This window comes from Manis pentadactyla, chromosome 6 (genome assembly GCF_030020395.1).
Source record: "Manis pentadactyla isolate mManPen7 chromosome 6, mManPen7.hap1, whole genome shotgun sequence".
Lineage (NCBI taxonomy): Eukaryota > Metazoa > Chordata > Mammalia > Pholidota > Manidae > Manis > Manis pentadactyla.
Window position 1 is genome coordinate 64,158,344 of NC_080024.1, and position 23,624 is coordinate 64,181,967.

Consider the following 23,624-nt stretch of genomic DNA (forward strand, 5'->3'; position numbering starts at 1 on the left):
ATTGTGCATTTTCTTTGCTATTTTTCTTCACTCTGCACTTGTTTCTCTTCTCTCACTGTTTCCACCGTTCCCTTAAGATTACTTAGTTTGCCTTATTTTTCTTTCCCTTCTGAAATGATGTCATATCCCTGGTCATTTTCTCATATTCTTTTGCTGGATTTATGGTTCTGTGTTTGCTGTTTCTTAGTGGGTTTGAGTAAAAACATGGGGTCCTATAGAATTGTGTGAGACCAGTTCATATAGAGAGCAGTTTGACCTTTAATATTAGAAAATACTTGTGATTTTGATATTTCCTATCTGTATGAAACAATATTCTTTGGTCAATTAAGTTATGCAAAATATACTGCAGTAAGAATCTCCAAACTGGAGGGAATGAAGTAACAAGGGATTTAATAATAGAACAAGAAAACCAGTTGTATGTCCCTTTCTCCCCTCCTCCTCTCCCCTAACTGGCTGACGCTCTAAGCAGTAGTGCATTTCTTAACTTCTGCTCGCCACTCACTAACCAGATTCTAGATCCAAGACTTAAACTGTTGAAACAAACAAGAGGGCAGATGCTGCCTCGACCTCTCTTCTCACTGAACTAAGCTCCTCTGTGTTTACCCCATCCACTTTATCCCAGAGAATAACCTGTTTGGAGAGCATTATCATCTGAAGTACATGCAGACATCCCTGCATTTTCTTTTGCTTGATAAAGGATAAAGGAAGAAAAGCAGCAGCTGCTCTAGGAGCAGACAGCAAACAAGCCTCACTGTGGTGGCCCTGCGGCCTTCACAAAGGGGGGATTCAGAAAGCTAGGCAAACAGACTGTGCAGCTCAGGACTTCTGCAGAGATTCACCTGCCAAAATTACTAATTAAAAATCTAAAGGACTGTCCAGGTGAACCGAGAGTCTAACCAAAGCACATTTTCCAACTGTTATTAAGTTGGAAGAGAGAGAATACAGTTGAGGAACTGGAAAGGACTTCAAAGATCACCTGAATCCAACTCTAACTCTTCACCTTCCATTTTTAAGATAAAGATAGTGAGGCCCAGAAAGGTCATAAAAGAGAAGATTCAACTGTTTTCCAGCCTGTGTACATTAAAACACTGGAGGTCTTAAAAATATTTCTTATCAGACCTTTATAAGGCAATTCTTGTAGCATCTTACACACAATTATAGTTCCCACACGGTTAATAAAAAAGCCCCAAAATTATGACATGAAAAATCTCAAAGCTTTGGTTTTATATTGTCTGTTGATTCACAGACCCAGTATCAGGGATGGGGACAGTTTGCTTTTGGTGGCCAAATACAGTGTGTGGTAAATATGATTCCTTTAAGAACTGAACTGAGTATTGCTCCTTTTCGTTGTGTTTTAAAGAAAGCTCTGCACTATCTTTTCTTTTGTTGAGTTCTGCTTTGTGGAAGTCGGGCTGAGCACACTTTTACTGTTTAAAGGTGACACTTGTCTGCTTCAGGTAAACCTATTTAAAAATTTTCCCTGGTTTACAGTTGTATTTGACAATTATATAGAGTTTCAGTTGGTGAACAATCTATTAATATTAAACAAAATTTTATATCAAAGTAAGTTTTTAAAAATACACAATTATAACAGGGTTTACAGTAAAATACAAGTCTCCCATCCTACTGTTTCCCAGTCTGACCTTACTCAACCTGTTTGAACTGTTTTTGTTTCTAGTTACTTCTCAAAGCCATGCCAACTATAGTTTATTGTATTTGGGTTCTGACTTTCTTGTACACTAATTTCTGGAGTTTGTAATTTCCTGTTCTTATTTGGACCAATTACTTTCTTAGACATATTATTTATTCAGTTGTCAATCTCAGATTTCATTTTAGTGGAATCGGTTAGTTAAGCTTTCGTGTACTCCACATTTTAGCATGATCTTTGTTTCCACTTTCCTGCTGCTAAAGCAGATCTGCAAAGAACTTAGGAAGTGTGTGAAGCCAAGACTTCCGGTTTCTTAGATTTCCAAAACCTCCTTTATTTTGTTCTCACCTCTGATTGATAATCTGGGTATAAGATTCTAGATTCCAAATAATTTCCCATCAAAACTTTGAAGATATTATTCCATTGTCTTTTAGTATGAACTATATAGCTGATAAGAAGTCCAGTGCTATTTAAATTCCCCCTCCTTTCCCAGGCTACCTGTTTTCCCCTCTGAAAGCATTTAGGGTGTGTAAACTCAGTGTTTTGAAATTTAGTAACTTAGCCTACATGTGGATTTTTTTGGTAAGTGGTATAGTGGTTAAGAACCCAAGTGAATTATACCACCTGGGCTAAAATCCTAGCTGTGTCACTTACTAGCTGTATGACCTTGTACAAACTAAGCCCCCCTGCCTCACCTTAGGAAAACACCATGTGCCTCAGAGGGTTGTTTTGAGAACTGAGGTGATTGATGCCAGTGCTTAGCAGATTTTAAATGCTCAATTAAATGTTAGTGATTATTTAATCTTGCTCAGCTTCCAGTGAGCTCTTCTAATTCGAAGATTCATTTCTTCAACTCTGAGGAATTACCCTTTCTTTGCTAATATCCTTCTGTTTGCTTTTCCTCTCTGAAATGAAAATAAGCTGGCTATAAGATTTCCCACATCAATTTGTCTTTTCTGTCACATTTTCTTTTTGATATTCTGGGAAGTTTCTTCAACTCCATACTCCACGTTTCTGCTCTTAGAATTGGAACTAGGAGCTCTTTCTTATTCACTGTTTCTTTTTCATACTGTTTCACATATGCAGTATCTTTTCTTTCCCAATTTTTATTTTGAAAATTTTAAATGAAAGGTTGAATCATATAGTGAACACCTGTATATATATCTTCCACCTAGATTCAATAGTTTAAATTTTGTCACTTTTGCTTTCATTTTTTTGTGTATATGTCTATGCATGTTTCTATGTATGTGTGTGTGTGTGTGTATATATATATATATATATATATATATATATATATATATATATATATAGCACCTACGCATTTTTTTTCTGGACCATTTTAATGTAAGTTGCAGATGCTTTGACTCTACTCCTAAAATACTTCAGCCTGTGACTCCTAGGAATAAAGACATTCTCCTGCATAATCATAATACCATTATCTCAACTATGAAAGTTAACAAAATTCCCTATTACCTAATATGAGCCCATATTCAAATTTCTGTTGTTTCAAATGTGTGCCAATGACCAAAATGTAAAATGTCCATACCTTTTCACTCAGCAGTTCCATCAATGTTTGGCATGCATATTCCGACATACACAAAATGGGGTATGCACAAGAATATTAATTGCAACACTGCTTGTAAGAGCAGAAGATAGGAAATAATCTAAATGTCCATTAATATAGGATTGAGTTTAACACACTGACATCAAACTATGGAATCAAACAGCTGTTTACAATCAAGGTGTTTAAAGTCAAAGTGATATTCCGAGTATTGCATATAGTCTATCATTTGTGATAAACTAAAAAATTAAGACAAAATATTATGTTTGCAGACTGATAAGTAACTATGAGGGGCAAAAGAGAAACTGGTAAAATTGTCTCTGGAGAAGTGAATTGGGTGACTGCGTGGGAAGGAGAGCTTATTTCTCACTCATTTTGAATTTTCTACTATGTCCATGTTGTGTACAAAAAATAGTGCTTAGACTGGATGGATATTCAATCCCATTTGGCAGTGGTACTCAACCAAGGGTGATTTTGCTTCGAGGACATATTGCAATGTCTGGAGACATGTTTGGTTGTTACAACTGGAGATGGGAATAGTGCTACTGGTATCTAGTGGGTGGAAACCTGGGATGCTGTTAACCAGCCATCAGTACACAAGTGATCTGACCCAAAATATCAATAGTGCCAAGGTTGCAAAACCCTGCTGTAGAGCAATTCTTCTGGATAATAACAATTAAGAGGTAAGCAAGACTAAAGAAATAAGTCAAGTGCATATGCCTAAGCATTCAAATCATTGTGCCTTTAAGATACTTCTAGTCATGAGAGGATGGCTGGAGAAGTCCAATAAGCTCCTATTTGCATAGAGTTTACTTCAGATTGGCACAGCATCAAGCTTCTGTTACCTTAATTCATGTTAATAATTTTAACTGTTGTAGTATAGCTACTGTTAAGAATGAGGTCAGACTAAAGTCCATGATATCTGGGGCTTTAATATATAGGTATACTTGCACATATATGCACAGCACATGTACAAGAATATGCATGGCAGCTTTGTTTGTAATGGAAAATACTAAAACCAACCAACCTAATAGGGACTAGCAGGGGAACTTGTGGTATATCCATACAGTATTCCCTATGCAGCCATTAAACAAGATAGCTCTAATCCCCAAGACATTGTTTAAAAACAAGAGAATATATGTGGGAGGTTACCATATGTATATATGATATATAAAACATATACATATATGCTCATTTATGCATATAGCTCTGAAAGATACCAATGTATCAGAAACTAGTTGTTTTTGGAAGGTTGGGGTGAGGAACTTTCCATGGTATTCCCTTTTGCATTTTTGTACTATGTGCTTACTACTTATTAAGTGTACTGTCTAATTCCACTGTAACACATAATACAAGAGTGAAATATGTATTACAGTAAAGATGTAAAGGAATATGGAAACAAAGTTGTAGATGTTCAGAGTTGAAAATGTTGAGAGGAAATGAGAAACTTCAAAGCTGTATTTCAAGGCACCAAGAATTTGAGTCATTATGATCAAACATCCTTTTCCTCATAACCTGCTTCTCCAAGTTATAAAAACAAGAGGGCAGTTGGGGTATTTGTCTGGTGACCAGGGCCAATGTCATGCAAGTGAGTTATTTTCCAGATGGTGATGAAAGAAGCCCTTCTTGCAAAGAGCCTAGTGGGCTGGCATGCTTAAGATTTGGCTGTCCTACTTGATGGAAGATGAGATGGAGGAGTGGAAGTCAGGAGCCTAGGTATAACCCTGGCTTTGCCACTAATTCACAGCATGACCTTTAGCAAATGAACCTCCGGACCTATTGTCCATCTATAGAATTAAAGTGTAGATCCCAAAAGTCAAATTTTTAAATATGAAATAGATAATTCATACAAGGAAAAACATTTCACAAAAACTTGGGAAAATATTCAGGATCCCATTAAGCAAAAGGAAAATAAATGAGATTTTATACTTATGAAACAACAAAATCAACATCTCTTGCCACTGAAATTGTTAAAACCTGTATACATATTCATATTAGTAATTTATAAAACGTTCTGGAAAATTATGACATGATTATAACTGAGCCACAGGAATATTCCTACTCTTGATTGTCTTTCACAGGAACTTATCTTAATGAAATGACTTAACAGATACAAAAACATATATATACAAAGACATTAATTCATTTGAATGTTGTCTATAATAAAAAAACCAAGGCATATGGTTTAATATGGGCACATCAACATGAAATATTGTACAACTCTGAGAACCATTTTGAACACTACAGATGTTTGTTAAAAAGAAAATACTCTGTTCAATGTATATAGAGATAATATACAAATGTAAAATAATTTCATTTGGAAGAAAGAATTATAGGTACCTTAGTATTTAGTATTGTTAAACTGGCCTTGAAATTTTAACAAAAGAATTTAAGGATGAATTTAAGGAACTAAATCATCTGACCTGTAAGGTCTATGATTCTAATCACTATCTGATATGGCACTGGGAGCTTTGCTCTTGGCTTTCCTCTAGTAGGCAAGGATGGTGGTGGACCAGGTAAGTTTTCAGATCAACAAAGCTCTGGTACAACAAGCTGGGACTCCTGCAATCTGAAGACAAGCAGGGACATAAAGTTTTTTTTTTTTTTTCCTCTCACACATAAACTAACCCATGTATAACTAAATTTTGTGATTTATAAAAATGCTTTATTTTAGACATATACCACATCTACACTCACATCTTGGTATAAAAGCTTTAAGCATAAGTGACAAGCATAAACAGATACTTTAACAGGGAGGGAGCCTAGAGATCATTCTAGAACAACCTCATTTTGCAGATAAAAAACATGTTCAGAATGGAAAGTGACTTACATGTAGAGAAAATGCAATTTGGAGAAAACAAGGAAAAAATTAAGGGCTGTGGAGGGGGGGAAGAGTGAAAAAGGTAAAAGCAACAACTACATACAGTAGATGTGTATATGTATGATAAAAGGCAGGAAGGCGACGACTAGAGGGTGGAAAAGTTACCAGTAGGCCTACAGAATGGCTGTGTTAGGTTTCATAAATTGTCCTGTACATCTATCCTGCTATTTATCTTATCCAAGGCATAGATCTATCAGATTTTTACCCTTGTAGCTCCAGAGGAAGATACGGCCTTTCAAGTCCCAGAGATTCATGCTAAACCAGATCTTTATCTATGAACTGAGTATAGAACATTGCTTAAAAAAGAAAATGGGACTATGCTGATGGACAGTGACTGCAATGGGGTTTGTGGGGGGCGGGGACTTGGTGAAGGGGGCAGTCTAGTGAACATAATGTTCCTCATGTAATTGTAGATTGATACCAAAAAAGAAAATGGGGTCGTATTGGCTTTTCCTAGTTTCTACATAAAAAGTACATTGAAAGATAATTTGTTTAGATTGTACTGATTTTTTTCTTTTTATTCCCTGGAGCTCTTCTTTTAAGTATCAATTGAGAATTTTCAATAAAAAAATTAAGAATTACCTAATTTAGATGGAAAACAAATTGCTTTCATACAGATTCAGAAAGGATCTGAACTAAAAGAGTTCATTCTATCTGTAACTATGTGTGTGTGTATGTATATATATATCTATATATATACATACACACACACTCTCAGAAATAAACAAGTTGTATCTATATATAAGCTTCTGAGATGGGGCTGTTTGAAGCTTTTGCAGCATCCTCATTCTAAGGGTTCAGGCCACTGATAAGCTGCAGGTTGGCTACAGCTATTTTGCGTCCAGAGTTACTTTGCCTGTCCTGTGCTTGACAGGTTTTACTTATAGAAAGCTGATCTAAAGATGATAGTGCTTGTCCAAATTAGGATTTTGTCTTACAAATAAGATTTTAAAAGTAAAGTTCAACTTATGTTACATGTTTGATATTTATACAATACCTCACTTACTGGCATACACTATGAACATCAAGCTTTTACTTTCCATGGTTCTGTAGCAAGCAATTTATTTATATCCCAATAAAAATAGACTTTATTAACCAATTTATCATTACTTTTTTTTTTCATTTTGGGTTTTAACATCTTGATGACCTTGTAACAGATCACAACAGATACATATGTCATCTTATGCAAGATATTTCAATAATGATGGCAAATTGGATTTTCATAAATATTAATAAAATGTTTATGGCAAACTTCTAAATTATCTTCAATTAATATCTGATGCCAAACATTTAGGTTTTAGGCTGTATCTAGTTCCCCTTCTCTCTCTTACCCATCCTATCCCCTAAGTATTTAATAGGAGTTTATTTAAAACAAAACAAATCCATACTAGGAAAAATTTCCCTTTCAGAGAAATCACATATGAAAAACAAGATTACTAGGAAGACTTTTAAAAATGTGTTTTAAAGGCCATATGTAAAATCTTAGAAGCAAAGTGTGGGATGAATGATAAGGAAAGCTTAAACCTAAAGGTTTTTAACAAGATGGAAAAAGTTTAGCATAGGTTTTAAAAACCGTGTCACCACAAATTAACATATGACAACTAAGCATTTTTTTACACTGTTTAAGGGAACAATTGCATTGGTATTTCAGAAGTTTTTTTTTTTAATGTAATATATGTTCATATACTCTAAACAGTATTTTAAAATATACAATCTCCAAAAGAAAACATTCAACTAAAGGTAGGATAGACAACTTTTAATGTAAGCAAATGTTACAAGATTTGAAAATTAAAGTCATCACAGATTTTCCACACTATGTACAGAAATTTGCAAAACTTCCTGTACAGAATAGTGTAATCTTTACTCTTGAGCAAGGCGTTCAATAACACGTCGGTAATCTTCCACAAGTTCCTGAAAGCTTTCTTCCAGCTGTTCATGTTGCATGCTTATTTCTATTTGGTTCATCTGGTTTGTCAGTTCTTCTGGTCTGAGACATTTTCTCATTTTAGCAAGATCTCTCTGCTTTTTCTAAGCAACAAACACAATTACTGGTTAGACTAAGAAAGCTGAGTGTCCGATATTAAAAATAGTAGTAGTAGAAATATGCCCCAATTTGTCCCATACAGTTTTTTTCTTAAGTAAGCCTAATCATTATGTTAACCATGTATTACTAACCCTTTAAAAGGAGAAGAGCTGGAATTTGTGTCCAATGATGATAATAGTTATGTGACTAACAGCCCCCTCTCCAAAGCATAATAAATAAGTGGCCAGTGTAGATGCTCAAATATTTAATAAATAGAATATATTAACTGAAGAAAGACAACTGAAATTAAGTGCTATTATTCTTCATTTCACTATCAATCATTGATTTTTATCCCAGGCTTCTTCCTGCCACTACTATGCTTATTCCTAAATACTCTTAACCAGTGAGGTATTTATGGACCACATATTAATTTTAACATAAATTGTTAAAGGAGTTTCAGAATGATAACCCAAACACTGTCACCCTTTAACTAGCATTTATTGAGTCTCTAGTATCCAGACATACATTATCTTATTAAACGCTCCCCATTTTACTGAGAAGGAAACTACCACACTGAAAAGCCTGCAGTAGAGAGCTGGTAACAACAACGTTTACGCAGTCCATGAGCTTGCTGCTACTAGAATCCGAGAACAGTACTGAGTTAGTAACGCTGAGGGTGGGACTGGAGAGCCAAGTGAGCACCTACTGCCAAGAAGTCAAGCAAGAGTCTTGATGAACCAAGACAGCAGCAGCAGAGATGGAGGGGACAGCAAATTTTGGGAAGAAAAAACTGGGTGATGTGGGAAGAATGAAGAATGTCCCCCAAGGTTCCTGGCTGGGTGACAATTCTGCAATATAGCAAACTTTAATGCATTTTAGATAAACTGTCCTAGATTCTATCAATCCTCTTTTATTAGTGCATATAGAGTTAACTTTATGAAGAGATTAGAAATCACACATATTCATGTAATCCTAACAACTCTGTTAAGACAGGTACTATAATTTTCCACAATTGATAGGTGAAGAAAAAAGGTGTAGGTTTAGTAACTTGTCATAGAAGTAGCAAGCAGCCTGAGAAACAGGGTCCAAACCCTAATGATCTGGTTGCAAGTCTGTATTCTTACTGTCTTTCAAAAGAATTTTAAAAAACCAAATAAACCCTAAAAACAGTATCTTAAATCCATCCTAAAAACTAATAAATGTCCCTTAAAGGGAACCCTAATATAATCTGGAATACTAGGCAAATGTGTCATGACCCCTATTTAAAAGCTCAAAATGAAGCTAAATTTATAACCACAAAACAAGGTAACAATAAAGTTTGGAGGTAAGCCTTTACTGATGCTACAAAAAAGTTAGGTTGATCCTGGGTCTAAATTGGTGGACTAATAATAAGTAAATGAGTTTGCCACTACTATAATCAGAAAAAAAAAATTCCCTTAATATAAGATGCCGACTAAAAGCAGTGCTTCTCAAACTTGAATGTGTATAAAGGTCACCTGGGAACACTGTTAAAATGCAGATTCTGATTGAGAACGTCTGGGGTGCAGTGTATGCATTTCCAGTATGGGATGCTACTGCTGATCTACTGACCACACTTTGAATATTAGTTGTACAGAACTGATGAAATGTCACATTTATTGCTTCTCAGGACTGGAAAGACAATGTATTATTCCTTCCTTAACTCTTCAATTATATGAATAATAAATACTTTGTTTCTGTTGTAAAAGTTATTTTTCTGCCAGGAGGCACAATTGCACTGTATAAGAGAACTCTAATTTAAAAAGACAGCTCAGGATCCTAAAGTGTAATACCCCAAAAATTACTGTGGTGATAGGAATATATGCTATTTTCCTAAATTGCCAACCAGTTATAACATTAAATAATCTAGCTCCACTGCCTGAAGATACCTCCAACCATATATTCTATTCCAAATAACCTACAGAATGAGTCATGTGCCAGTAACATACTGTTTTAAATTACTATGCTGTTTTAAAATCTCTTGAGAGCTTACTTCCCCAGTTTATCTACCCACTCCTTATCACATTCTTCATTGTCAGTTTTTTTCAAATGGTGACAGAACTAAACTCTATTGTAATTTTTATTGGCAAGGCAGTAAATCTATGAATTAAATTTAAGAGTTCTAGGTACCTAGGAATAAAAAATACATATAATAGCTTTATAGAAAAAATACAAAACTATGCATATAAATCCCTGTGAGCAGGTAAAGTATGGTTCAATTTTTAAAAACTGATTTTATTAACCTTTAATATTTCTTAAATTGCACACATTCTGCTTTGTGTAAGTATGATATAAACCTTTTAATGAATGTATCAAAAAACAAACTTTTTGGGAAACACCACTATCCAGCTAAGTGACATACACTGGGGGTATAAATGAAAAACTGAAATGTACATAGAATTCCTGAAGATTGAAAAATATTCTATAAACATCAGAATATTTTTCTCCCTCTACAAATAAAAACTTAATTCCTTCACAGATTAGGGCTATTGGTAACTTTTAATTAATGCAGACAAATGAATTAAAGATGGTATTGATGTCAATTTATTTGTTAACATTTGGCTTGAGTATGAATTCATTTCCAGAAAATAATCCTTTCTTGTTGCCTAGTTTTTACAGGTTGCAAGTGGAATTTCAAATATAATCTAAAAAATGCTAGCACCTCTCAGGGCTCCTTAATTTCAATCTGCTGACCTAGTTCTCTCTTATGTGAAGTATAGAGATAAGGTTCTTTAATGGGAATTTAAAAATAGTAATGGCATGGAGGCATATACTTCCAAAGACTTCTCAAAAGACATCATTAAAAACATGCACAGTGTATTTTATCTTTCTGTTCACTTCCTCATTATGGAGGCATTTCCATTTTAAGGAAGCCAAGCCTAACATCTAGATACTAATAAGCTATCGACAGTCATATAATTTGTAAAAGGTAGAACTAAACCTCAAAACTGGGTTTCCTAATTCCAAATCCAATGATAGTATAACTGTGATTCTATATTTTATATTTGTAAACCAATTATGAATTAAAATATGCCCATGACACAATGTAAAACCTTTAATGCTAAAATCAAGCAGCTGCACGTTCTCTTTTTCAGCCAAATTGTTCAAATTTATTTTTTGAACACCTGAAAATTATTTCTATACCAGAAGTGGAGTTTCTTTTTTTTGCCTTTTAAAAATGATTCTATTTAATACAGGTTATTTTTCTCCTTTTTTGGCACTGATATAAATGAATTATCAATGTTTAAAGAACTTTTAAAGTAAGGTACTTTTAATATCTACCCAAATAATTTCTTAGTGGGAGAGGGTGTTTAAGCTGATATGTAAACTTGATCTCTTAAATAAACGCAGCACAGAATTGGTGGACTTTGCTATCACAAGATCACTTATTCCATATTTCAGTAATAGTTTAGTGATAATCAAAATTATAATTTTTCATAAAATGTGTTAAAACTAAAAATGGTTTAAATTTTACACTTCAACACTTCCCCCACAAAGCATACATTTTAAAGAGCTAAAAGAAAAAAATCCTAAACCACACTCAATATTAAGCAATTTTATTTTATTCTTAAATGTAATTCTGCATTTGTGAATTTGTTATAACAAAGTTCATAAATATCAGGCTAGAATGAAAAATTGTGGAGAAAATCATCTGTATATAAATAACGAGGGAATCTTATCATTCATCCCATGCCTACAGGACATTTAACTAATTTCTATACTTTCCCAAAATCTGTGGTAGGTTTGCTATACCATACATTGTGGCTATCAACTCAAAGTGCGAAGGGGCACCCTCAAGCTTTCTTGGTTTTCTCAGTGAGATACTGTATTTATTAAAATGCGCTTTACTATAAATATGGCCTGAACAAGTATCTGAAAGATTTGCAATCTGTGTAAAAGATTTAGTGCAGGGATGATGATACCCATTTTGGCTATTACACGCCTGAAGACGCCTGAAGACTTTAATAACCAGTTTTCAGTTGTTCAGAAAGGTGAACTTGCTAAATAGGTGTGGATACTTAATAATATAAAAAATAATTATCATTCTTTAAGAGTATAAAATACTTGTTTTTTATGAACTATAGAAATTCCCACTAATTGGCATAACCTGGCAAGTATTTATACTTGGAAATCATCATCTCCCATGGGAGAATATATCTGTAAATGACATATCTGGCAAGGGGTTAACATCCAAAATATATAAAGAACTCATATGTCTCAATACCCAAAAAGCAAACAACCCTATTAAAAAATGGGTGGAGGATATGAACAGACACTTCTCCAAAGAAGAAATTCAGATGGCCAACAGGCACATGAAAAGATGCTCCACATTGCTATTTATCAGGGAAATGCAAATTAAAAACACAGTGAGATATCCTCACGCCAGTTAGGATGGCCAACATAGAAAAGAATAGGAACAACAAATGCTGACAAGGATGTGGAGAAAGGGGAACCCTCCTACACTGCTGGTGGGAATGTAAACTAGTTCAACCATTGTGAAAAGCAGTATGGAGGTTCCTCAAAAAACTCAAAAGAGAAATACCATTTGCCCCAGGAATTCCACTCCTAGGAATTTACCCTAAGAATGCAGTTTCCCAGTCTCAAAAAGACATATGCAACCCTATGTTTATCTCAGCACTATTTACAATAGTCAAGAAATGGAAGCAACCTAAGTGTCCATCAGTAGATGAATGGATAAAGAAGATGTGGTACATATACACAATGGAGTATTATTCAGCCATAAGAAAGCAAATCCTACCATTTGCAACAACATGGATGGAGCCACAGGGTATTATGCTCAGTGAAATAAGCCAGGCGGAGAAAGACAAGTACTAAATGATTTTAGTCATCTGTGGAGCATAAGAACAAAGCAAAAACTGAAGGAACAAAACAGCAGCAGACTCACAGAACCCAAGAATGGACTAACAGTTGCCAAAGAGAAAGGGACTGGGGAGGGTGGGTGGGAAGGGAGGGGTAAGGGGGAAACGGGCATTACAATTAGCACACATAATGTAGCGGGGGGCAGGCATGGAGAAGGCAGTATAGCACAGAGAAGACAAGTAATGACTCTATATAGCATCTTACTACGCTGATGGACAGTGACTGTAATGGGGTATTCGGGGGGGACTTGATAATGGGGGGAATCTAGTAATCACACTGTTGCTCATGTAATTGTATATTAATAATAGCAAAAAATACATATATATATATATATACACACATACATATTAAAAAAATCATCTCTCATTTGCTACTTCTGCCTATAGAAAATGTCACATAAGCATCTGAGATGCAAAATACAATACTTTAAGAAAACAGTTTTAATACCAACATACCTCACTGCACTTTTGCAGATACTCTATTTTTTATAAATTGAAGGTCTGAGGCAACCCTGCATTGAGCAAGTCTATTGGTGCCATTTTTCCAACAGCATTTGCTCACTTTGTGTCTCTGGGTAACATTTTGATAATCGCACATTTCCAATTTTTTCATTATTAATATATGTTATGATCTGTGATCAGTAATCTTTGATGTTACTACTGTATGTGCTTTGGGGCATCATCAACTGCACCCGTATAAAACAGCAACTTAACTGATAAATGTGTGTGTTCTGAGTGCACCATTGACTGGCCACTGCCCCAACTCTCTTCCTCTCCTTTCCTCTGAGACACAATTTTGATATTAAGCCAATGAATAACCATATGATGGCCTTCAAATGTTCAAATGAAAGGAAAAGTCACATGTCTCTCACTTTAAATCAAAAGTTAGAAATGATTAAGCTTAGTGAGGAAGGCATATCAAAAGCTGAGAGGCCCGAAAACTAGGCCTCTTGCACCAGTTAGCCACGGTGTGAATACAAAGGAAAAGTTCTTGAAGGAAATTAAAAGTGCTACTCCAGTGAACACACAGATGATAAGAAAACAAAACAGTCTTACTGCTGATATGGAGAAAGTTTGGATTGTATAGATAGATGATCAAACCAGCCACAGTATTCCCTTAAACCAAAGCCTTATCTAGAGCAAGGTTCTAACTCTCTTCAATTCTATGAGGGCTGAGAGAACTGAGGACTCTGCAGAAGAAAATGTGGAAGCTAGCAGAAGTTGGTTCATGAAGTTTCAGGAAAGAAGTAGTCTCCATACATAAAAGTGCAAGCTGCAGCAGTTATCCAGAAGATCTGGCTAAGATCATTTTAATGAAGGTGGCTACACTTAACAACTGATTTTCAATGTAGACAAGGGAATCTTTTATTGGAAGAAGATGCCATCTAGGACTTTCACAGCTAGAGAGAAGTCAATGCCTGGCTTCAAAGCTTCCAAGGACAGGCTAATTCTTGTTAGGCTAATGTACCTGGTGACTTTAAGTTGAAGCCAATGTTCATGACCATGCTGAAAATCCTAAGGCCCTTAAGAATTATGCTAAATCTACTCTGTGCTCTTTAAGTGCACAATGCCTAAATGACAGGACATCTGTTCACAACATGGTTTACTCAATATTTTAAGTCCACTGTTGAGAAACATTGCTCAGAAAAAAGATACCTTTCAAAATATTACTGCTTCCTGACAAGGTACCTGGTCACCCAAGAGTTCTCATGGAGATGTACAACAAGATTAATGTTGTTTTTATGCCTCCAAACATAACATTTCATTCTACAGGCCATGGATCAGGCAGGAATTCCAACTTTCAAGTCTTATTACTAAAGAAATACATTTTGTAAGCCTGCAGCTGCCACACTGATACCTCTGATGGTTCTGGGCAAAGTAAACTGAAAACTTTCTGGAAAGGAGTCACCATTCTAGATGCTATTAAGAACATCTGTGATTGATGGGAAGAAGTCATAGTATCAACATTAACAGGAATTTGGAAGAAGTTGATTCCAACTTTCACGGGTGGTTTTGAGGGTTTCAAGACTTCAGTGCAGAAGGCAATGGCAGATGTGGCAGAAACAGCACAATAACTAGAATTAGAAGTGGAGCCTGAAGATGTGTCAATTTGAATTGCTGCATCTCATGATCAAACTTGAATGGATGAGGAGTTGCTTCTTATGGATGAGCAGAGTAAGTGGTTTCTGGAGATGGAAGCTACTCCTAGAGAAGATGCTGTAAAGATTGTTGAAATGACAACAAAGGATATAGAATATTACATAAATTTAGTTGATAAAGCAGTGGCAGGGTTTGAGAAGACTGACTCCAATTCTGAAAGAAGTTCTACTGTGGGTAAAATGCTATCAAACAGCATCACATGCTACAAAGAAATTTTTTGTGAAACGAACAGTCAATCAGTGCAGAAAACTTCACTGTTGTCATATTTTAAGAAATTGCACAGCCACCCCAACTTTCAGCAATACCACTCTGAGAAGTCAGCATCCATCAACACTGAGAAAAGACCCTCCCCACCAGCAAAAAAGTTTATGTATGAGTCACTGGAAGCTCAGATGACAATTAGCACTTTTCAGCAATGAAATTATTTTTTAATTAAGGCATTTACATAGTTTTTGTCAGACATAACACTGTTGCACACTTAACAGACTACAGCGTAGTGTAAACATAACTTTTATATGCATCAGAAAACCAAAAAATTCGTTTGACTTGCTTTGTCTTGACTTGCTTTATCGTATGACCACGAATCTAAAGTGATACTCACTTTATTGTACTGGTCTGGAACAAAACTCTTGGTATCTCCAAAATATGACTGTACTCTTAAATGCTGCCATGGTTACATCTCATTATATTGTCCTATATGCTCAAGTTTCATCATAAAGAAAGTTTCCAGCTAACAAATTAGTATTACTTAAAAATTAAAACATTTGGTGAGTACTATATCTACCAATTCTTTACTGTTTCTGAATTGATAAACATTGAAGCTAAAATGCTACTTTGGACAATTTTTGTAAAGAAAGACCATTATGACTTATTACAACCTGTTAGATGGTAGTTCATAAGATTGAAAAATTGGTCCATCAAGTTGCTCAACAATATGACACAAAAAACTATATATGTATACAAATTTAAGATATAATAATGATTTCTAGTCATAGGCAAATTATTATTTGTAGTCAGAATGTGACACATTTGAACAGAATTACAATGACAAATTAGGAAATACAGTTGGAATGCAAAATAACAAAATGCTATAAAAGAATTAGAATTCAATGAGTTGTGCGACCCAAAATAAAACATTCTCTATAAAGCAGACTCTACAACAAGTAAAAGTTGAATTAATGTAGGAAAATCAAAGCTATGTGTATTTGATATATTAATTACTCTTAAGTTATTTAAATTACTTTCTCCTTAAATTTTAAGACATATCTGGATTTGTCATTTATGCTCCCAGCTATTGTACTATATAAGCCTGCAGGTATATAATAAATGTAGCAACTGCATGTCAGGTTCTCAATGATTATTTGTTGAATAAATTAACAAATATTGTCCCCAATCAGTTTACTGCCCAGCTGCAACTCTCATAGGAAATCCTCATTCATACAGGTTGGTATGGCCAAAATCTACCTTAATAATGGCCAAATGATAATGAGGCCAAACCTGATGTAAAAGGGGAAATTTCTGAGTTACATGGAAAAATGGAAGATGAAAAAAAAAGTATCTGGGGGTGAAAGGGTCAAAAAGAATGAATGTTAAAAAAGAAAGGTAAACATTGTAATTTCAGCCATGGTAAAGTACAGAGGTTAGTTTACAAACGGCAGGTTAAGGTCAAATTTAGGAAGGGAGCAAAGGCAAACACAGACTATGTAAGACAAATGAGAAGAGACAAAAGACTTAAACAAATGAAAGAAAAAAATAACCATTGGTAGACTATTCTTGAGATTAGTATTTAAGCAAATGAAAGCTGATAGCTTACTCTGGAAAATTATGTCAGTAAGATTCTTATAACTAACAGACTTTTAAAAGCAGCTGGAGAGAGAAAAAAGATCACATAGAAAGCAAAACCCATCAGGCTATCAATCAGACTTCTCAACAGAAACCTTACAGGGCAGAAGGGAGTGGCATGATATATTTAATGCAATGAAGCAGGTTTAATGCCTTGAACCAAGAATACTATACCTGGCAAGGTTATCATTTAAATTTGAAGGAGAGATTAAACGATTTTCAGATAAGAAAAAGTTGAGAGAATTTACCTCCCACAAACCACCTCTACAGTGCATTTTGGAGGGACTCCTATAGATGGAAGTATTTCTAAGGCTAAATAGATATCACCCAAGGGATAGACAAAGAGCACAGAACATGATTCATAACATACAAAGAATGGAGGAGGAAGAAAAAGGAGAAAAAAAAAAAAAAGAACCTTTAGGTGGTGTCTGTAATAGTACACAAAGTGAATTAAATTAGACTGTTAGATAATAAGGGAATTACCCTTGCACCTTTGGTAACCACGAATCTAAAGCCTGCAATGGCAATAAGTACATACCTGTCAATAACCACCCTAAATGTAAATGGTCTGAATGCACGAAACAAAACACAAAGAGTCACTGAATGGATTAAAAAACAAGACCCATCTATATTCTGCCTACAAGACACTCACTTCAAACCCAAAGACGTACACAGACTGAAAGTAAAGGGATGGAAAAAGATATTTCATGCAACTAACAGGAAGAAAAAAGCAGGAGTTACAGTACTTGTATCAGACAAAATAGACTTCAAAACAAAGAAAGTCAAAAGAGACAAAGGACATTACATAATGATAAAAAGGTCAGTCCAACACGAGGATATAAGTATTATAAATATCTATGCACACAACACAGGATCAACTACATATGTGAAACAAATACGAACAGAATTAAAGTGGGAAACAGAATGCAATGCATGATTTTAGGAGACTTCAACACACCACTCACTCCAAAGGACAGATCAACCAGACAGAAAATAAGTAAAGAGATAGAGGCACTGAACAACATATTAGAACAGATAGACCAAATGGACATCTACAGAACACTCCATCCAGAGCAACAGGATACACATTCTTCTAAAGTGCACATGGAATATTTTTAAGAATAGATCATATACTAGGCCACAAAAAGAGCCTCAGTAAATTCAAAAAGATTGAAATTGTACCAACCAGCTTCTCAGATCACAAAGGTATGAAACTAGAAATAAATCACACAAAGAAAACGAAAAAGCCCACAAACACACGGAGGCTTAATAACATGCTCCTAAATAATCAATGGATCAATGACCAAATAAAAACAGAGATCAAGCAATATATGGAGACAAATGACAACAATAATTCAACACCGCAAAATCTGTGGGATGCAGCGAAGGCCATGCCAGGAGGGAAATATATTGCAATACAGGCATACCTGAGGAGAGAAGGACAATTCCAAATGAACAGTCTAAACTCACAATTAATGAAACTAGAAAAAGAAGAACAAATGAGGTCCAAAGTCAATAGAAGGAGGGGCATAATAAAGATTAAAGCAGAAATAAATCACATTGAGAAGAATAAAATAATACAGAAAGAATCAATGAAAGCAGGAGCTGGTTGTCCGAGAAAATAAACAAAATAGATATACAGGACACTCTTGAAAGAAATTAAAGAGGACACTAATAAATGGAAATTCACCCCATGTTCTTGGGTAGGAAGAATTAATATTGTCAAAAAGGCCATCCTGCCCGAAGCAATCTACAGATTCAATGCAATCCCTATCAAAATACCTACAGCATTCCTCAATGAACTAGAGCAAACAGTTCTAAAATTCATATGAAACCACAAAAGACCCTGAATAGCCAAAGCAATCCTGAGAAGGAAGAATAAAGCAGGGGGAATTACGCTCCCTGACTTCAAGCTCTACTACAAAGCCACAGTAATCAAGACAATTTGGTACTGGCACTAGAACAGACCCATAGACCAATGGAACAGAATAGAGAGTGCAGATATTAACCCAAGCATATATGGTCAATTAATATATGATAAAAGAGCCGTGGATATACAATGGGAAATGACAGCCTCTTCAACAGCTGGTGTTGGCAAAACTGAACAGCTACATGTAAGAGAATGAAACTGGATTATTGTCTAACCCCATACACAAAAGTAAATTCAGAGAGATCGGAAGATGGCGGCATGAGTAGAGCAGTAGAAATCTCCTCCCAAAACCACATATATCTATGAAATATAACAAGAACAACTCTTCCTAGAATAAAGACCAGAGGACACAGGACAATATCCAGAACACATCCGCACCTGAGAGAACTCAGCACCTCATGAAGGGGGAAAGATACAAGCCCCAGCCTGGCGGGAGCCGAGCGCCCCTCCCCCCAACTCCCGGCGGGAGAAGAATAGGCAGAGCGGGAGGGAGATGGAGCCCAGGACTGCCGAACACCCAGCCCCAGCCATCGGGCCAGAGTGCAGACACAGTGCGTGCGCAGGGGGCCCTGGATACTAGGGAAACAGGGCAGCAAGAACAGTGAGCAGACACCGGAGGCCTGTCGCCGGAGGACACCAGAAAAGCAAGTGACCGCTTTTTTTTTTGTTGTTGTTGTTGTTTAGTTTTGGCGAGAGCTTTTTGGAAGTCTTAAAAGGATAGGGCCCCCAATACTAGGGAAACAGGGCAGCAAGACCGGTGAGCAGAGGCCTGAGGCTGGCGCCGGAGAATAAAGAAAAACGAGTGGCCACCTTTTTTTTTTTTTTAATTTAAAAATTTGTTGTTTTTTTTTTCTTTTCTTTTTTTGTGGTCGCTGTTTTGTTTTGGCAGGTGCTTTTTGGAAGTCTGAAAAGGGCAGGGCGGGACACTTAATCCAGAGGTAGGGAATCTGGGGATCTCTGGGCACCCTAACCCCTGGGCTGCAGGGAGCAGGGAGGCCCCTTACAGAGATAAATAGCCTCCAGGCCGCTCCCCCTCCAACGCGACTCCACCACTTTGGAGCAGTGGCCCGAAACAGGCCACACCCACAGCAATAGCGGAGATAAACTCCATAGCAGCCCGGCAGGAAGCAGAAACCCTGTCTGCGCGCAGCTGCCCAGCACAAGCCACTAGAGGTCGCTGTTCTCCCAGGAGAGGAGGGCCACAAACCAACAAGAAGGGAAGTTCTTCCAGCCGTCACTCGTCCCAGCTCTGCAAACTATTCCTATCACCATGAAAAGGCAAAGCTACAGGCAGACAAAGATCACAGAGACAACACCAGAGAAGGAGACAGACCTAACCAGTCTTCCTGACAAAGAATTCAAAATAAGAATCATAACCATGCTGACAGAGATGCAGAGAAATACGCAAGAGAAATGGGATGAAGTCCAGAGGGAGATCACAGATGCCAGAAAGGAGATCGCAGAAATGAAACAAACTCTGGAAGGGTTTATAAGCAGAATGGATAGGATGCAAGAGGCCATTGATGGAATTGAAACCAGAGAACAGGAATGCATAGAAGCTGACATAGAGAGAGATAAAAGGATCTCCAGGAATGAAACAATATTAAGAGAACTGTGTGACGAATCCAAAAGGAACAATATCTGTATTAGAGGGGTTCCAGAAGAAGAAGAGAGAGGAAAAGAGATGGAAAGTATCTTAGAAGAAATAATTGCTGAAAACATCCCCAAACTGGGGGAGGTAATAATCGAACAGACAACAGAAATACACAGAACCCCCAACAGAAAGGATCCAAGGAGGAAAACACCAAGACACATAATAATTAAACTGGCAAAGATCAAGGACAAAGAAAGAGTTCTAAAGGCAGCTAGAGAGAAAAAGGTCACCTATAAAGGAAAACCCATCAGGCTAACATCAGACTTCTCGACAGAAACCCTACAGGCCAGAAGAGAATGGCATGATATATTTAATACAATGAAACACAAGGGCCTTGAACCAAGGATACTGTATCCAGCACGACTATCATTCAAATATGACGGTGGGATTAAACAATTCCCAGACAAACAAAAGCTGAGGGAATTTGCTTCCCACAAACCACCTCTACAGAACATCTTACAGGGACTGCTCTAGATGGGAGCACTCCTAGAAAGAGCACAGCACAAAACACCCAACATATGAAGAATGGAGAAGGAGGAATAAGAAGGGAGAGAAGAAAAGAATCTCCAGACAGTGTATATAAAAGCTCAATAAGCGAGCTAAGTTAGGCAGTAAGATACTAACAAGGCTAACCTTGAACCTTTGGTAACCATGAATTTAAAGCCTGCAATGGCAATAAGTACATATCTTTCAATAGTCACCCTAAATGTTAATGGGCTGAATGCACCAATCAAAAGACACAGAGTAACAGAATGGATAAAAAAGCAAGACCCATCTATATGCTGCTTACAAGAAACTCACCTCAAACCCAAAGACATGTACAGACTAAAAGTCAAGGGATGGAAAAACATATTTCAAGCAAACAACAGCGAGAAGAAAGCAGGGGTTGCAGTACTAATATCAGACAAAATAGACTTCAAAACAAAGAAAGTAACAAGAGATAAAGAAGGACACTACATAATGATAAAGGGCTCAGTCCAACAAGAGGATATAAACATTCTAGATATATACGCACCCAACACAGGAGCACCAGCATATGTGAAACAAATACTAACAGAACTAAAGGGGGAAAAAGACTGCAATGCATTCATTCTACGAGACTTCAACACACCACTCACCCCAAAGGATAGATCCACCGGGCAGAAAATAAGTAAGGACACGGAAGCACTGAACAACACAGTAGAGCAGATGGACCTAATAGACATCTATAGAACTCTACATCCAAAAGCAACAGGATATACATTCTTCTCAAGTGCACATGGAACATTCTCCAGAATAGACCACATACTAGACCACAAAAAGAGCCTCAGAAAATTCCAAAAGACTGAAATCCTACCAACCAACTTTTCAGACCACAAAGGCATAAAACTAGAAATAAACTGTACAAAGAAAGCAAAGAGGCTCACAAACACATGGAGGCTTAACAACACGCTCCTAAATAATCAATGGATCAATGACCAAATCAAAATGGAGATCCAGCAATATATGGAAATAAATGACAACAACAACACTAAGCCCCAACTTCTGTGGGACACAGCAAAAGCAGTCTTAAGAGGAAAATATATAGCAATCCAAGCATATTTAAAAAAGGAAGAACAATCCCAAATTAGTGGTCTAATGTCACAATTATCGAAATTGGAAAAAGAAGAACAAATGAGGCCTAAAGTCAGCAGAAGGAGGGACATAATAAAGATCAGAGAAGAAATAAATAAAATTGAGAAGAATAAAACAATAACAAAAATCAATGAAACCAAGAGCTGGTTCTTCGAGAAAATAAACAAAATAGATAAGCCTCTAGCCAGACTTATTAAGAAGAAAAGAGAGTCAACACAAATCAACAGTATCAGAAACGAGAAAGGAAAAATCATGACAGACCCACAGAAATACAAAGAATTATTAGAGAATACTATGAAAACCCATATGCTAACAAGCTGGGAAACCTAGGAGAAATGGACAACTTCCTAGAAAAATACAACCTTTCAAGACTGACCAAGAAAGAAACAGAAAATCTAAACAGACCAATTACCAGCAACGAAATTGTAGCGGTAATCAAAAAACTACCAAAGAACAAAACCCCCGGGGCAGATGGATTTACCTCAGAATTTTATCAGACATACAGGGAAGACATAATACCCATTCTCCTTAAAGTTTTCCAAAAAATAGAGGAGGAGGGGATACTCCCAAACTCATTCTATGAAGCTAACATCACCCTAATACCAAAACCAGGCAAAGACCTCACCAAAAAAGAAAACTACAGACCAATATCCCTGATGAACGTAGAAGCAAAAATACTCAATAAAATATTAGCAAACCGAGTTCAAAAATACATCAAAAGGATCGTACACCATGACCAAGTGGGATTCACCCAAGGATGCAAGGATGGTACAACATTCGAAAGTCCATCAACATCATCCACCACACCAAAAAGAAAGACAAAACCCACATGATCGTCTCCATAGATGCTAAAAAGCATTTGACAAAGTTCAACATCCATTCATGATAAAAACTCTCAGCAAAATGGGAATAGAGGGCAAGTACCTCAACATAATAAAGGCCATCTATGATAAACCCACAGCCAACATTATATTGAACAGCGAGAAGCTGAAAGCATTTCCTCTGGGATTGGGAACTAGACAGGGATGCCCACTCTCCCCACTGTTATTTAACATAGTACTGGAGGTCCTAGCCATGGCAATCAGACAAAACAAAAAAATACAAGGAATCCAGATTGGTAAAGAAGAAGTTAAACTGTCACTATTTGCAGATGACATGATACTGTACATTAAAAACCCAGAAGACTCCACCCCAAAACTACTAGAACTGATAATCGGAAAACAGCAAAGTTGCAGGATACAAAATCAACACACAGAAATCTGTGGCTTTCCTATACACTAACAATGAACCAACAGAAAGAGAAATCAGGAAAACAACTCCATTCACAATTGCATCAAAAAAAATAAAATACCTAGGAATAAACCTAACCAAGGAAGTGAAAGACTTATACTCTGAAAACTACAAGTAACTCTT

The 23,624-nt window shown here is 36.3% G+C and overlaps 1 protein-coding gene across 3 annotated transcripts in view; it reads right to left on the minus strand.

Annotated features, from left to right (window-relative positions):
• Positions 1 to 7,825: 7,825 nt before the first annotated feature.
• Positions 7,826 to 23,624, minus strand: part of HAT1 (histone acetyltransferase 1) — a 69,949-nt gene continuing 54,150 nt past the window's right edge. For all 3 annotated transcript variants that reach the window (XM_036879132.2, XM_036879133.2, XM_036879134.2), the window contains exon 11: positions 7,826 to 8,118. In XM_036879132.2, the coding sequence (XP_036735027.1) occupies positions 7,951 to 8,118 (168 nt within the window). In that variant the 3' untranslated portion in view covers positions 7,826 to 7,950. The remainder of the gene's footprint in view (positions 8,119 to 23,624) is intronic.